Source organism: Orbicella faveolata, unplaced genomic scaffold (genome assembly GCF_042242905.1).
Source record: "Orbicella faveolata isolate gen_17 unplaced genomic scaffold, um_ofav_v1 contig_37, whole genome shotgun sequence".
Taxonomy (NCBI): domain Eukaryota; kingdom Metazoa; phylum Cnidaria; class Anthozoa; order Scleractinia; family Merulinidae; genus Orbicella; species Orbicella faveolata.
In genome coordinates, this window is record NW_028301566.1 from 1,156,533 (window position 1) to 1,172,711 (window position 16,179).

At 40.1% G+C, this 16,179-nt stretch overlaps 2 protein-coding genes across 2 annotated transcripts; both read right to left on the bottom strand.

Moving 5' to 3' along the window:
* Positions 1-1,124: 1,124 nt before the first annotated feature.
* Positions 1,125-9,840, bottom strand: LOC110069631 (TLC domain-containing protein 2-like). The gene is made up of 4 exons (XM_089275726.1): positions 9,637-9,840; positions 8,932-9,014; positions 6,982-7,061; positions 1,125-1,553 (listed from the first exon to the last, which is right to left on the bottom strand). The coding sequence occupies exons 1-4, from the start codon at positions 9,825-9,827 to the stop codon at positions 1,197-1,199; spliced, it is 711 nt and encodes a 236-aa protein (XP_089131852.1). The 5' UTR covers positions 9,828-9,840; the 3' UTR covers positions 1,125-1,196.
* Positions 9,841-12,089: 2,249 nt separating this feature from the next.
* Positions 12,090-15,839, bottom strand: LOC149101560 (TLC domain-containing protein 2-like). The gene is made up of 4 exons (XM_089275631.1): positions 15,637-15,839; positions 15,126-15,208; positions 13,046-13,125; positions 12,090-12,496 (listed from the first exon to the last, which is right to left on the bottom strand). Exons 1-4 carry the CDS (start codon positions 15,837-15,839, stop codon positions 12,116-12,118), a joined length of 747 nt encoding a protein of 248 aa, XP_089131757.1. The 3' UTR covers positions 12,090-12,115.
* Between the last annotated feature and the right edge of the window lie 340 nt (positions 15,840-16,179).

Consider the following 16,179-nt stretch of genomic DNA (forward strand, 5'->3'; position numbering starts at 1 on the left):
GCAATTGGATGAAGATACTGAACGAAGAAACTTCAGGGAATAATAAATATCTAAGAATATCCTGATTCTTTTAATGTTTTTATCGTGTTCAATAGAGTACCATTTGATATTGCGATACGAAGCCCAACTAAACGCTCTTGCAAATAATTTACAGTTTAGAATACAAGATGAAATAACACATATCAAAACAATTACTCCTCTACGATCCATGAAGTAGAAAGGACAAAATTGTTCAGAAGATTTTTTCGCCAAAATGGCTCCGTCGCTAGTACTTTTCTCTTGAAAATAGGGAAACTGGGAAAAATGTGCCGTTATTTGTTTGAAATGTTCTTTTCTTTCATTTGTTTAAACTTACATATTTTTCGAAACTTCACCAGTAAGGCTGTAATATTAAAAACTCAAACCTTTGAAGTGAGCAATTGGTCCGTAGGCGTGAGTAGGTGTGAGATTGTGGTTTTCGGCCTTCAGGCATGACGTCATTTGAGTTGCTCACCATTCTGTAGTATGACTGACTTATTGACGATGTTGTGTAAGGAATATTTCTCAGAATAAAACTCTGTCTCGTCCGCTTTCCACACAAGCCGCATCCAACTCAAAAATCTGAACACTGCGCCACAAATTTGGCGTCTTTTTAGTCGATTGAGGAATTTGATAAGGGCGAGTCAAAATTCAAACAGCGAGTAAAAATATAAAGCGATATTACACACCAAAACTTATAATTAGAGATTTATCATCCAACTGCTGTAATCAATGAATTTATCAGTGAAAGAGGGAGAGTGTGACAGTATTGCGTGCGCGCGCCGACCTGTCCGGCAAACATGTTTTCTACTGTACAAATAACTGTACAATATCGCTGTATATTTGTACCGTTATTTGGACGGTATTCGCTGCAGTTGGATAATAAAAGATGTTATTACATAAATATCGATGAAATACCGGGATTTTTCTTACTACTAAAACTTCATTTCGTCATTGCGCGAAGCGTATCCAACGCTAGCTTACGGAATTATCAGTCAAGTATTCGTTTAGCGCGTTATCCATAATATAGATTATATTGGTTAAATATAAGGTGTATCTTTTGTAAACAAAAATATATAAACGAAGCTAATTACTTTTCTTGTCGCAAGTGACAACAACTTTTATTTCCATATAATGTAACGAATCTGCATTTAATACATCATTTGGAATTTCTTTTCTTATCTCGTTTTCCCCCCAAACTCTGCTTTGCACAAGAAAATGAACAGAAAAACGTTGATTGTTATCATTCCATTAATTCCAAAAAAACCAAACAAGAAATGCGGTAAATAGAGATTTTGTCTGTGAGTGATAACAGTATTCTCCATCCAGACAACAAAAATGAACCGGAAAACAACAAACGTGACAAGTACCAAGATCATATTGAATCGGTACAAATGACTGAACTTGTTCATTTGATGATAGCGCATTAATCTTCTTACATGAAGGAATACACTGTTGATCTCCATAAGCAGACAACAAGTAGGAAACGCAAGATAAAGCTGCGAGAAAGTCGGGAAGGTGCACGCCACGCAGCTCTGAAAAGAACGAACACAATTAAAACACAACATTTGCATGAAACATAGGATACCAATAAAATTAGTTCTGATGGTTGCCTGAAGAAATTGCCCACTGTCTATTTTTCACTGTTTATAATCACCCTGTGGCGGGGGAGGGGGGGGGGGGGAGGTAAGCTGGTCTCCAGGCCTTGAAAAAGCATAAACTGTTCCACAGCTAAAACTACACAAAAATTAATACACGCAGCCCGATTCATATGTCAGCAATGTTAGATCAGAAGAGCTGCAAAACTTGATTAGATGCTGAAGACAGAATGTCTGGTTTTCCGTTTCAGGCCTTCAAAGTGCCTATAACCTCCAAATTTGTTTTAGTGGGATTAAATCTTTGTATTATATGGAGCAAAATATATGGACCTACTGAAATATGGATAAATATGTCAAACTACTGATACTCCTGATGATGATGGATGATGGATGATGATGATGGATGATGGATGATGGATGATGGATGATGGATGATGGATGATCAAACCATTTACTATGGAGCAAAATGCTGCAAAACGTTTTGGTAATTTTTTGGTCAAATTGAAGATTAATGTCGCCATAAAGTTCACTGTCCCAAGCACGTTTGGTGATGATGGTGATGGATGATGGATGATGGTGATGGATGATGGATGATGGATGATGGATGATGGATGATGGATGATGGATGATAGATGATGGTGATGGATGATGGTGATGGATGATGGTGATGGTGATGGATGATGGATGATGAATGATGGATGATGGATGATGGATGATGGTGATGGATGATGGATGATGGTGATGGATGATGGATGATGGATGATAGATGATGGTGATGGATGATGGATGATGGATGATGGTGATGGATGATGGATGATGGATGATGGATGATGGTGATGGATGATGGATGATGGATGATGGTGATGGATGATGGTGATGGATGATGGTGATGGTGATGGATGATGGATGATGAATGATGGATGATGGATGCTGGATGATGGATGATGGATGATAGATGATGGATGATAGATGATGGTGATGGATGATGGTGATGGATGATGGATGATGGATGATGGACGATGGTGATGGATGATGGTGATGGATGATGGATGATGGATGATAGATGCTGGTGATGGATGATGGTTATGGATGATGGTGATGGATGATGGTGATGGCTGATGGACGATGGATGATGGATGATGGATGATGGATGATGGATGATGGATGATGGATGATGGATGATGGATGATGGTGATGGATGATGGATGATGGATGATGGATGATGGATGATGGATGATAGATGATGGTGATGGATGATGGTGATGGATGATGGATGATGGTGATGGATGATGGATGATGGATGATGGATGATGGTGATGGATGATGGATGATGGTGATGGATGATGGATGATGGATGATGGTGATGGATGATGGATGATGGATGATGGATGATGGATGATGGTGATGGATGATGGATGATGGTGATGGATGATAGATGATGGTGATGGATGATGGATGATGGTGATGGATGATGGATGATGGATGATGGATGATGGTGATGGATGATGGATGATGGTGATGGATGATGGATGATGGATGATGGATGATGGATGATAGATGATGGTGATGGATGATGGTGATGGATGATGGTTATGGATGATGGTGATGGATGATGGTGATGGATGATGGATGATGGATGATGGTGATGGATGATGGATGATGGTGATGGATGATGGTGTTGGATGATGGATGATGATGATGGATGATGGATGATGATTATGGATGATGGATGATGATGATGGATGATGGATGATGGATGATGGATGATGGATGATGGTAATGGATGATGGATGATGGATGATGGATGATGGATGGTGGATGATGGATGGTGGATGATGGATGATGGACGATGGATGATGGATGATGGATGATGGATGATGGATGATGGATGATGGATGATGGATGATGGATGATGGATGATGGTAATGGATGATGGATGATGGATGATGGATGATGGATGATGGTAATGGATGATGGATGATGGATGATGGATGATGGATGATGGATGATGGATGATGGTGATGGTGATGGCTGATGGATGATGATTATGGATGATGGTGATGGATGATGGATGATGGATGATGGATGATGGATGATGGATGGTGGATGGTGGATGATGGATGATGGATGGTGGTAATGGATGATGGATGATGGATGATGGATGATGGATGGTGGATGATGGATGGTGGATGATGGATGGTGGATGATGGATGATGGATGGTGGATGATGGATGGTGGATGATGGATGATGGATGATGGATGATGGATGATGGTAATGGATGATGGATGATGGATGATGGATGATGGATGATGGATGATGGATGGTGGATGATGGATGATGGATGATGGATGATGGATGATGGTAATGGATGGTGGATGATGGATGATGGATGATGGATGGTGGATGATGGATGATGGATGATGGATGATGGTAATGGATGGTGGATGATGGATGATGGATGATGGATGATGGATGGTGGATGATGGATGATGGTGGTGGATGATGATGATGGATGATGGATGATGGATGATGGATGATGATGATGGATGATGGATGATGGATGATGATGATGGATGATGGTGATGGATGATGGATGATGGTGATGGATGATGGTGATGGATGATGATGATGGATGATGGATGATGATGATGGATGATGGATGATAGATGATGGTGATGGATGATGATCATGGATGATGGATGATGGTGATGGATGATGGATGATGGTAATGGATGATGGATGATGGATGATGGATGATGGTGATGGATGATGGATGATGGTGATGGATGATGGTGATGGATGATGGTGATGGATGATGATGATGGATGATGGATGATGATGATGGATGATGGATGATGGATGATGATGATGGATGATGGATGATGGATGATGATGATGGATGATGGATGATGGATGATAGATGATGGTGATGGATGATGATCATGGATGATGGATGATGGATGATGGTGATGGATGATGGATGATGGTAATGGATGATGGATGATGGTAATGGATGATGGATGATGGATGATGGATGATGATGATGGATGATGGATGATGGATGATGATGATGGATGATGGATGATGGATGATGGATGATGGTAATGGATGATGGATGATGGTGATGGATGATGGATGATGGATGATGGATGATGGATGATGGTGATGGATGATGGATGATGATGATGGATGATGGATGATGATGATGGATGATGGATGATGGATGATGGATGATGATGATGGATGATGATGATGGATGATGGATGATGGATGGTGGATGATGGATGATGGATGATGGATGATGGTGGTGGATGATGGATGATGGTGGTGGATGATGATGATGGATGATGGTGTTGGATGATGGATGATGGATGATGATGATGGATGATGGTGATGGATGATGGATGATGGTGATGGATGATGGATGATGGATGATGGTGATGGATGATGGATGATGGATGATGGATGATGGATGAAGGATGATGGTAATGGATGATGGATGATGGATGATGGATGATGGATGATGGTAATGGATGATGGATGATGGTGATGGATGATGGATGATGGATGATGGTGATGGATGATGGATGATGATGATGGATGATGGATGATGATGATGGATGATGTTGATGGATGATGGATGATGGATGATGGTAATGGATGATGGATGATGGTGATGGATGATGGATGATGGTAATGGATGGTGGATGATGGATGATGGATGATGGATGATGGATGGTGGATGATGGATGATGGATGATGGATGATGGTGGTGGATGATGATGATGGATGATGGTGTTGGATGATGGATGATGATGATGGATGATGGATGATGGATGATGATGATGGATGATGGTGATGGATGATGGATGATGGTGATGGATGATGGATGATGGATGATGGTGATGGATGATGGATGATGGATGATGGATGATGGATGAAGGATGATGGTAATGGATGATGGATGATGGATGATGGTAATGGATGATGGATGATGGTGATGGATGATGGATGATGGATGATGGATGATGGATGATGATGATGGATGATGGATGATGGATGATGATGATGGATGATGGATGATGATGATGGATGATGGATGATGGATGATGATGATGGATGATGGATGATGATGATGGATGATGATGATGGATGATGGATGATGGTAATGGATGATGGATGATGGATGGTGGATGATGGATGATGGATGATGGATGATGGTAATGGATGATGATGATGGATGATGGATGATGGATGATGATGATGGATGATGATGATGGATGATGGATGATGGATGATGATGATGGATGATGGTGATGGATGATGGTAATGGATGATGGATGATGATGATGGATGATGGATGATGGTAATGGATGATGGATGATGGATGATGGTGATGGATGATGGATGATGGATGATGGATGATGGATGATGGATGATGGATGATGGATGATGGATGATGGATGATGGATGATGGTGATGGATGATGGATGATGATGATGGATGATGGATGATGATGATGGATGATGGATGATGATGATAGCAAAATTGTCAACTACCACTTGTCAGAAGTGTCCGAGGTACCTTTTCCTGTAAAGTCCTGCTACGGAACACCGTGTTATTGTGTATGTGATCTGATCGAAGACGGAATCAAAATGGTGCGATGTCCTTTCGATCGTCCGTATCGCCGAAAAAGCGTTGACTTCCCTCTGAAGCTTCGTTCACACGTCGGGGTCGCCATGTTTTAGTTGTGTTTAATTAGCCAAGGCAAGCAAACTTAAGACGAACCAAGGAATATATTATGGAAAAACCACCACTGTCGGTATCGCGTACCCCATAGTATGGCGTCTCAGTTGTTCAACAGACACCAGGAAATAAGAACGTCTCAAGAAAAAGCACTACGAACCATTTTTTGTGACAGGAACGCAAGCTATGATGATCTCCTAAAAAGGCTAATTTACCGTATACTGCAATACTAAATAATCGCTTACTTTAAGACATCGCAATCCCGATGTATAACGTAAAGAACGAACGCGCCTGTAAGGGCCCAGCGCAGATTTCCAGTCGGAGAGAAAAAACCTTAGCTTAACCTGTTACATCAAGATATTTTTAAGGCTAGGGACACAACCTCCTCTTAGCAGATACATTCGTTTTGAATATTATAAAGATTTAGTTTGTTGATATTTATGTGACAAACATATTAGATCGAATAGAAGTGTCATGTATTATCAATAGTTTTGGACCTTTTCTGACCTTTCTGGTTTCTTGTGTGTCTGATCCCATCTGGTCGAATTGAACCCTTTCTAAACCCATTGAAGGGTTCTTGGTATTTACCTTTGACGCTAATTGTGATGATTATCTTACCAGGACGTGATGAAATAACAGACCAGGTGAGTGTTGAAGGTCATTAAGCAGCACGTCAACAAAATCATGGAGAAAATAACCTGCGAAAACAAAGTAACAACTTTTTTCTAAAAAATAATTAGTGAATTTCCTAAGTGGAGGTCCTTACCACCTTAAATAGACAAAACATAAATGTATAAAATTGAAATATAGCTAAAGAGTCACGGTTTCTTGTTCCCAAATAAACGCGGCGATGCGAACTTACGAGTTCTTCTGTGCATGCACTCCCGAGATCTCTCGTGTTTAAACACTTGTGTAAACTAACGAGCAATCATGGAGACTTTCAAACGATTCCACAATGATCCTGTGCTCAGTTGTCAAATTTTAACGCTGTTACGAAAAATTGTCTAAGTCTAGTTCTAGAACAATCTAGAATCGGAAGTCATTCAGCCGTGACCAATTTGTGTAAGAACATTCCAGAACATTCTAATCCTTATGTACTTACTCAGATTAGAAACTGTGTCAAACTACTTAATTTAACTTGTAATAGAAGTTTCTAGAACTTTAAGCCTCATGTATATTAGAGCGAGAGGTTCTGCTGAAAAAAGAGATTGATTCAAATTTGAAGAAGCTTAGTGCTGTAAATTCGTGAAGTTATCTTACGGAAATAAATTAGTTCGTTGCTGTTACCGGCGATCCTGAGTTCTATCTGCAAACAACCCTGCTCTACAACGATACTCGTAACAAACGCTACACGGTGAGGTGGGATGTCGATGAATACCGTACCAGCAACTGGTTACGACTCATCTCTAGTTATTGTTACAACCAAACTTTATCATCCGTGATAGCGAGAGGACTAATCAATAAATCTCAGCCGTTCCTTGGATTTTTTCAGAACAATATTTAGAACCGCTCCTCAGGTTTGAGTAAACAGCATCGTTCAGGTAACTACTTGTAATAGAAAGGGCACCTGGAGCGAGCCGGGCTCATGATTAGTTCGGGCCTTTAAGTTCCTTTAGTTTCTTTGTTAACTCAACCCATTATCCGATCCGACTCCTCGGTCAGACTCAACTTTTGATGTGTACTCCGTGGGAGCTTATCATTTATTTTCATTCATTAAATTTTACAAATCAGTTCTTCTCTTTTTTTTTTTTTAGTTTGAATTTATTTTCCTGTCGTGTTATTGACTCGATTGGAGTACTGAATAATTCACTTTGCACAATATAACCAGGGGCCGAGGGTTTGATCATATGCTTCTTTTGAAATTCTATTTCACCAGGGGCAATAGATTATAATTAAATGAATTGCTCTAATATGTTCCACCTTAGGGGCTCGGGTCCTGGCCCTATACCCACATAGGGTTGTGGTCGAAGAAGAAGGGGATAGGGTTAACGTTAGGGTTGGGGTTACGTCTTGTGCCATTCAAACAATGTAAGATTATAATTAATTCCAGATCATATTTGAAGGAAAACAAATACATCCAACGCAAACTTGGTATACAAAATACATCGAAAGCAACTTGCTATACGTTTAACGTCACGAAGCGAAAAATTAGCATTCTGATAAAGATAATTGTGAATCGCGCATGCCTCCAGACATTTGACTCTACTTAAGAAGTGCCTTCGAGCACACAAGCACAACCGTTCGGTAAAAGGTTTGCTAAGCTTCTTGTTAACTGCACCACAAGAGAATTGTGCCTTGGGTCTTTCTGGAGGACCTCGCGAAACCAGATCCGTTGAAGGAAGGTCGAGGGCGATATTCTCTTAGTAAGGTCCGAACTTGTGAGCAGTTTATCATATGGCTCGCGTTAACATTTAAGTTTACGAGTTTTTGCCAGCCAGCTCGGCACTAACTAAGCTTTAAATGCTTAAAAAGGCATTTCGGGGAAACCCGGCCCCAATTGTTAGCAGTTACAACCTGTGTAATATCTTAACAACGGCCCAGCCAAACAATTACTAAATTATAGTTTACCTGTGGAAAAGCAGACAACATAGAATGAAAGCCTGCTCCAAGTCCTAATCATGTCTGTAAACATCGCCGGTTCATCGTAAAAGCTGCAAAGTTTGAAAGAAATTTTAGCGCTAAATTAATTTTTGATTCAAGACATTTCCTTATCACCACGGGTTAGTTAAAGGGGCTAGGTCACGCAATTTTAGGCAATTTCAGCACTGATCAGATGGTCATAGAATTAACTAAAATATCACAAAAACGGCTCAAAACTATAGAGGATCTCAATCAAAACACAGGAAAGCCAAAAAGGGACATGGATGGACAAAACTGGAGAGAATTAAAATGGATGCATTTGGGTAAATTTGAAAAACGTCGGCCCACCTTTTTCAAATTTATATCAGCTTATATCAAAATGTCATTTACACAGCTGGAAATCATTCTCAGTTGTTATGTGGGCGTGATTTTGCAAATGAAAGACTTTTGCTCCGCTAATTTGACGTTTAGAGCTCATAATTAAGAAAATTAAACAAAATTACCTAAAATAGCGTGACCTAGCCCCTTTAATATCTATATGATACGGTGGATCTCTGTAAACTGTACAAATAGATATTCTCTATAGCAATCTCATATTCTCAAAACGAATATTATCTTCTGATATAAACTGCAAACGCCGATTTAACTTCGCTGATAAAGATAACCATGACATAGAAATGAACTTAAGCTTACCAGTACACTGCCAAAACAGATGAAATACATGAGTGACCAAGGGAAACCACGGTGTTGTGGTAAAGCCATTGCTTCCGACAAGGACCGTGCAGTGATTTTGGAACAGGAATGAATAGTTTGACCAAAAAGGCGAAGATCCGGAAACAAAGTAGGGATGGAATGATGAAATAAAGTGCTTCTGGAAAGGACATGTTAATGTTTTGTATAGTAATCTACTTGACGCCATACGTTCACTGGTCAAGCTAGTTTACGTAATCGTCTGTGTTTCCAGCAACATTTCAGTTTTGTGTCATCAAGGGATGCCTGACGTGTAACTGAAAATTTTGACGGTAATTGGTTTGTGAATAAATTTTCCCCCAAAATACCTTTCAGGTGTCGCGATGGTGTATACAGGCAGAAGGAGGGACGTCTACGCATGCCACGAGATTGTTTTTAATTAATATTATTACACTAATCAGATTAGGGCTACTTTCAAGAGCCAATCAAATTGCCATGTGAAAAGATTTTCTTCCGATTTGAAACGGCTATCTTGATCTTCTATAAACAGGAGCAGAAACTAATCTGTGGACCATATTTCGCCGTTTCCGGATGCATTTTATGTAGGTTACGCCAAAGACATTCAGAGTGGATTTCAAAGTGAAAAGCGGCTGGAATTCACCACATTGACGTACGATCCGTCTGAGAAGCCAACCCAAAAAAACCTTCAAAGTAGAGAACCACAAAAAGGCACAAAATATTCCAAAATTACCCCCCAAAAATGTCCAAAGTTGGCCTAAATAAGAGTGAAAAATGCACTCTGAACGCTTTCAGTAGCTGGGAGATCCTGTCTGTGCTAGGGACAGTTGGCATAAACGTAATCTTGTATTTTTTGGCATAGGTCATTCCTGATCACGGCTCAGTTTGGTTTAGGTCAGTCGCTTTGGTTTCTAGGATGAGAATGATTATATTTTATAAGGGTTTATAAGACTCATTCGCGGATTGGGCTAAATTCAGTAAATACCATTGACCAGAGGCCAGAGACCCGAGAGCTAAGCGGAGTAGCATCGTATTGAGTGGAGAGCCAAGAACTATGTGTGTCCAAATGAGTTGCTCATGTCAATCCAAAAATAACAATAAATAATAAATAAATATCCATTATTTAGCCTCGGCAGTGTTTGTAACACAAAAAGGCTAGTGGGGCCGAGCAAATTTCATTCATATTGAACATATTTTCAAGCGTGGCTGAGGATTTGAATTCGGGGCTGCCGTGAAACAAATTCTGGAAGGGATCAGTTCGCGACTCGAACCCGGGACAGCTGGATTGCGAGTCCGACGCGCTGACCACTCGGCCACGATGCCTCTCTGCGACTTTTTTCGACGCAGAGACAAAAAAGCAGAACCAATGAACCTTTCTTGTGTCTCAGCGTGTTAACCCATTCGATTGCTGGTTATCTTTCATTGAATTTTCCAAGCTGTCAGCTCTTTTTTTTACTTCAAATACCAAGCCTGCCGTAAATTGGCGTAATTTTACCTCAGCGCAGTAATAAAGGGTTGATTGACAGCCCTTATATTTTTTGAAGTATACTTCTGGTACTTATGGTAAGCTTGAATATTTCGCCGCATCACTGCTATCAATGTAAGCTCAATCGTAACTTTAACAGTTTGTTGCTCTGTAAGACTGTCTTCTTCGTGGGTGAGAGGAAAGAGAAAGCCTTTACTCGTAGCAATGTCGTCCCTAGAGCCCTAGTGGTTTTTGGTCAGTGGTCACAGAACGTGTAGAAACGGAAGAGAGAGAGAGAGAGAGAGAGAGAGGGAAGAGAGAGAGAGAGAGAGAGAGAGAGGAGAGAGAGAGAGAGGGAGGGAGAGAGAGAGAGAGAGAGAGAGAGAGAGAGAGAGAGAGAGAGAGAGAGAGGGAGAGAGAGGGAGAGGAGAGAGAGAGAGAGAGAGAGGAGAGAGAGGGAGAGAGAGAGAGTGAGAGAGAGAGAGAGAGAGGAGATAGAGAGAGAGAGAGAGAGGGAGAGAGAGGGAGAGAGAGAGAGAGGAAAAAAATGTACAATTTGGGCCTGGAGACTGAAGTAACCCTAAACGTTTCTAGTCTGTCTCCAGTTATTGCAGTGTTTCTTTAGATATTCAGGATATTTATAAAATACAGAACTGCGTACATAGTACAATGGAAAGGAGAAAATATTACAAGTTTTCGCAATGTTGCTCAGGCAGGTAAATAAAGTTTCATTTGCTTAGAGAAGTTGAGGCATTGGGATCTTTAAGGTGAGTGGGGATATTGTCCCAGAGAATAGTCGCTGTGTAAGCTATGGTCTGTTTCCCAGAATTGATATGCACTTTCGATATGTATGCGCGGCCATTGGAGACTAAAAAGGAGTGCCGTATGTAGGTAAGAAACAACTAATTTTATTGCTGTTCATTGTGTTTATTTCTTGCAAAATTTTACACTTGTATTTATAACTTTACTACCTCATTTGGAACTCAATGTGTGAACGAGTCAACAGTGTTGCATATTTTCTTGCATATAATGTTTTCCCTTAAAATCGGCTTTGACTAACGAAGTAAAAAGGAAAACATTGACTATTGTCATTCCGCCGATACCAAAAAGTCCGAACAAAAAACGCGGTAAACAGAGATCGTGTTGATGTGTGATGACTATTTCTTCCATGCAGGTGACAGGTATAAACCGGAAAACAACAAACGTGGCAAGTACCAACATCACATTGAATCGGTATAAATGGCTGAACATGTGCATTTGATGATAGCGCATTAATCTTCTTACATGAAGGAATACACTGTTGATCTCCATAGGCAGGAAACAAGTAGGAAACGCCAGATACAACTGCGAGAAAGTCGAGAAGATGCACGCCACGCAGCTCTAGAAGTGAAATACGGGAAATCAACACATGTCAGTGTTATATACGGCTAACGCTACTGGTTAACAAGACGCATTGAGGCATCAGTTACACTTTCAGGACTGTATAAAAAACAGTCGATATACGAGCCAAGTGGCCCATCAGGCAAGTGCCTATCCCGAGTTCTGTAACATGCAGCGACTAGGAGTTTTTCTAGTCTACCCTTGGATGGAATGCTAGTCCATCGCGATCGCAGGACATTAAACTCCCCGGTACCCATTTGTACACCTGGGTGGAGAGAGGCACTGTGAGAGTAAAGTGTTCCCAGCTAGGGCTCAAATTCGGACAGCTCCATCCGGAGTCGAGCGCACTAACCATGAGGCCACCGTGCCTCTCTCCAGGACTGTATGCAGAGGCACAATTAGTGACAAAAATTTGTACAAATTGACACTTTCAATTATTTCTCAACTAGATTTTGTTCTCTCAAACCCTTGTCCAACGTTATCCATTTCTTTGAAAATACCCAAATCGACTCAACTCTTTTATATTGCTAATTGTAGAGATGACCTTACCAGGACGTGATGAAATAACAGACCAGGTGAGTTTTGAAGGTCATTAAGCACCACGTCCACAAAATCATGGATAAAATACTCTGCGAAAACATAACCAAACGTTAGAATGAGGTCATAAGTTAATGAATAGTGCCTGGGGTCGCTTTGTCGCTTGTTTTTGAAATCGAACTGTTTGGTTAATCATATAGAGACAAATGTGGCTGTTTCGTTTTGGTAGGAACACAAATGTCTATGTACGTACTAAATTTTCGCGATGCTGTAGTTTTTAATTTAATGTATTAGAAGATCAACCTCGTATGAGTTTTTGTCGTCTTCAGTATAAAAAGGAGTCTCTGAAATTAACGGTTACAGAATGTTAACATTAATTTACGTATCTTGTTCCTCATACTTTGTTGGCCACAGGTGTGGCCGTTTATTTTTATAGCAAGCTGAGAAAGTTTAAATTACAAATATACCAAAGTATAAGCCCAGCTGAGGGAGGAAACCGCCAAAGCCCGACACGAAGAACGAATAAAAGGGTAGCGCCACCCGTAGCCACGGCAACACACCCGGTGAAGAAGTATCGGAAGTTATCGTTAGGCTAGTAAAGAAGACTGAATAAACAATGACTAAAATGTTCTGAAGATACCAAATGTGGCAACCTTACTAAGAAACAGATTGCTGTGAACTAAGGGCCAACCCACATGACATGTGCTTGCCGCCTGTGTCAAAATCATAAACAATTTGCATCATATACCGTTGTCTACAACAACGTTCCCCACAGGGAAAATGTTTCAAATTCGGAGATATCGCATCCAAGCCGTGTGCAAGACAACACAAATTAATTGAAGACTTTGAAATGCTAAATTATAATTTGTGGCAGAGAGAATCTACTTTGCTAAGATGACCGTCCGGAAGGCTCTGCAATCAAATTCAAGAAATAAAGAACTAAGAGAGGGAGGAAAAACACCTTAAATATACAAAACATAAATATAAAATTTGGTTAAGATTAAATTAAAAAAGCTACAGAGTCAGGATTCCCGCATTTGTGGTAACTTTGATGGTTGCCGTTGGAAACTGACGTCCGACGAATCATGGCTAATGCAATCTTCCGGTGAAAACTAGCGCTCAGTTTCTGGATCTTTCTGCTGTGGCGAATTGCTTTTTGCTCTGCAAAATTGAGCGTCCCGCAAGGCATCAGTCACATCAATCGCCAGTCTAAAAGCTAGGAATCGAAATTTATTGTCATATAAACTTTATCTACTGTGATTGGGAGAGGATTCATCATAAATTCAGTTTTTCAGTGCTATGACCAGCAACCCTTTCATATATTTACTACTACTAATAATGATAATGATAATGATAATGATAATAATAATAGTAAAAGGCACTTTATACTCTCTTTATGAAACCAAGAGACGATCGATGATCTAGATCATCGTCTCTTGACAAGACGTAAGGAGAAAGATAAAAGAAAATATCTACAAATTAGATAACGGAAAAACAGAGATAATTTTCCACACTAATTCTTGCATAAATGCTTCTTTTAAAAGACGTGGTTTTAAAAGATATTTAACAAAGTCCAGCGATTTTATATGGTAAAGTGTTTCGGCAGTATTGGCGGCAGCAACATAGCCTCAAATAGCCTTTGTTAGGATCGATATTTTAAAATCAAAAATTAACTTGTTTACCAGAGAGCATATATATACTTGTAATTTCCAGTCAGCAAGAAGTTTAGATGCACGCCAACTTCGTTTTACCGTCGTTTAATGGCCTTCTCATGATAAACAGTATCTGTGTACGATGGGCGCCCGAGGGGACCGGGCCGAGTGGTAACCATCTAAGACCGAATTGGTGCACGATAAAATATCCTGCATATCTGATCTGGAATTAACGTATGTAAACCAGTGCTCATTATAAGTCTCTATCTTTTATTAAACCAGTTGAAAGTCTAAACCGTTCATTTGCTGTAAGTCAATGTAAACCCAAAGATAAGCAAATATATAGGTTTATTTTCTACGTCTGGTTCCATATAAATGACCTCCTGGCTTTTAGCAGTGTAGCTTATAAAAGTTTATAACAAATTATAGACATTGTTTACCTGTAGAGAAACAGACAACGTAAAATGGAAGCCTGCTCCAAGTCCTAATCATGTCTGTAAACATCGCCGGTTCATCGTAAAAGCTGCAAAGTTTGAAAGAAATTTCATCGCAGAACTCATCCTTGATTTCCGGCATTTCCTTATCACCACGAGTTAGTTAATATTTATTAAGCTTTATACACCTTATTCCAAAATGGCCGACATTTTAGCAATCTTTTGTTTACTTGAAAATGAGCCCTTGTTGCCTCGTTTAAGGGAAAATATTATTTTGAATTTAGAGTTCAAGAACGAGGCAACAAGGGCTAATTTGCAAGTAAATAAAAGAATACTTAAATAGCGGCCATTTTGGAATAAGGTGTATTAGCATGCGGTGGATCTCTGTAGACTATAGAAGTAGATATTTCGTGAGGTAATCTCCTGTTCTCGACTCAAACGCATTATTTTCTTCTTATAATAAACTGAAAACGCCGGTAAAAAGATAACCATGACATAGAAATGAAGTTTAGCTTACCAGTATACTGCCAAAACAGATGAAATGCACGAGTGACCAAGGGAAACCACGGTGTTGTGGTAAAGCCATTGGTTCCGAAAGGAACCGTGCTGTGATTTTGGAACAGGAATGAATAATTTGGTGAAAAAGTAGAAGATCCGAAAACAAAGCAGGGATGGAATGATAAGATAAAGCGCTTCTGGAACTTCTAAGAAGCCAAACATGTCTGGCAGAAGGAAAGAACATGCCGTTAATATTTTGTTTTGTAATCCACATGTAGTAAAGATTCGTTATCTGATTGGTCGCATTTCCAGCGGGACTTCTAATTCTTGTGATGCGGCTTTTTCTTGACTTCCCCTCAATTTCAGTATTTACGCATCTCGGTAACCGGGCTCTCGAAGGTCCCTAAAACTTTACACACCCGGATAGCCAGAGCAAAATCTTAAACCTTATGATTACAGAGCTGTTTTATTGACGTAGCCTTAATATGAACAGAGGTTCTCTTCATACAAGAAGTTTCAGGCGTATGTAGCTACAGATTTGTAGATACAGATAAACTAAAAA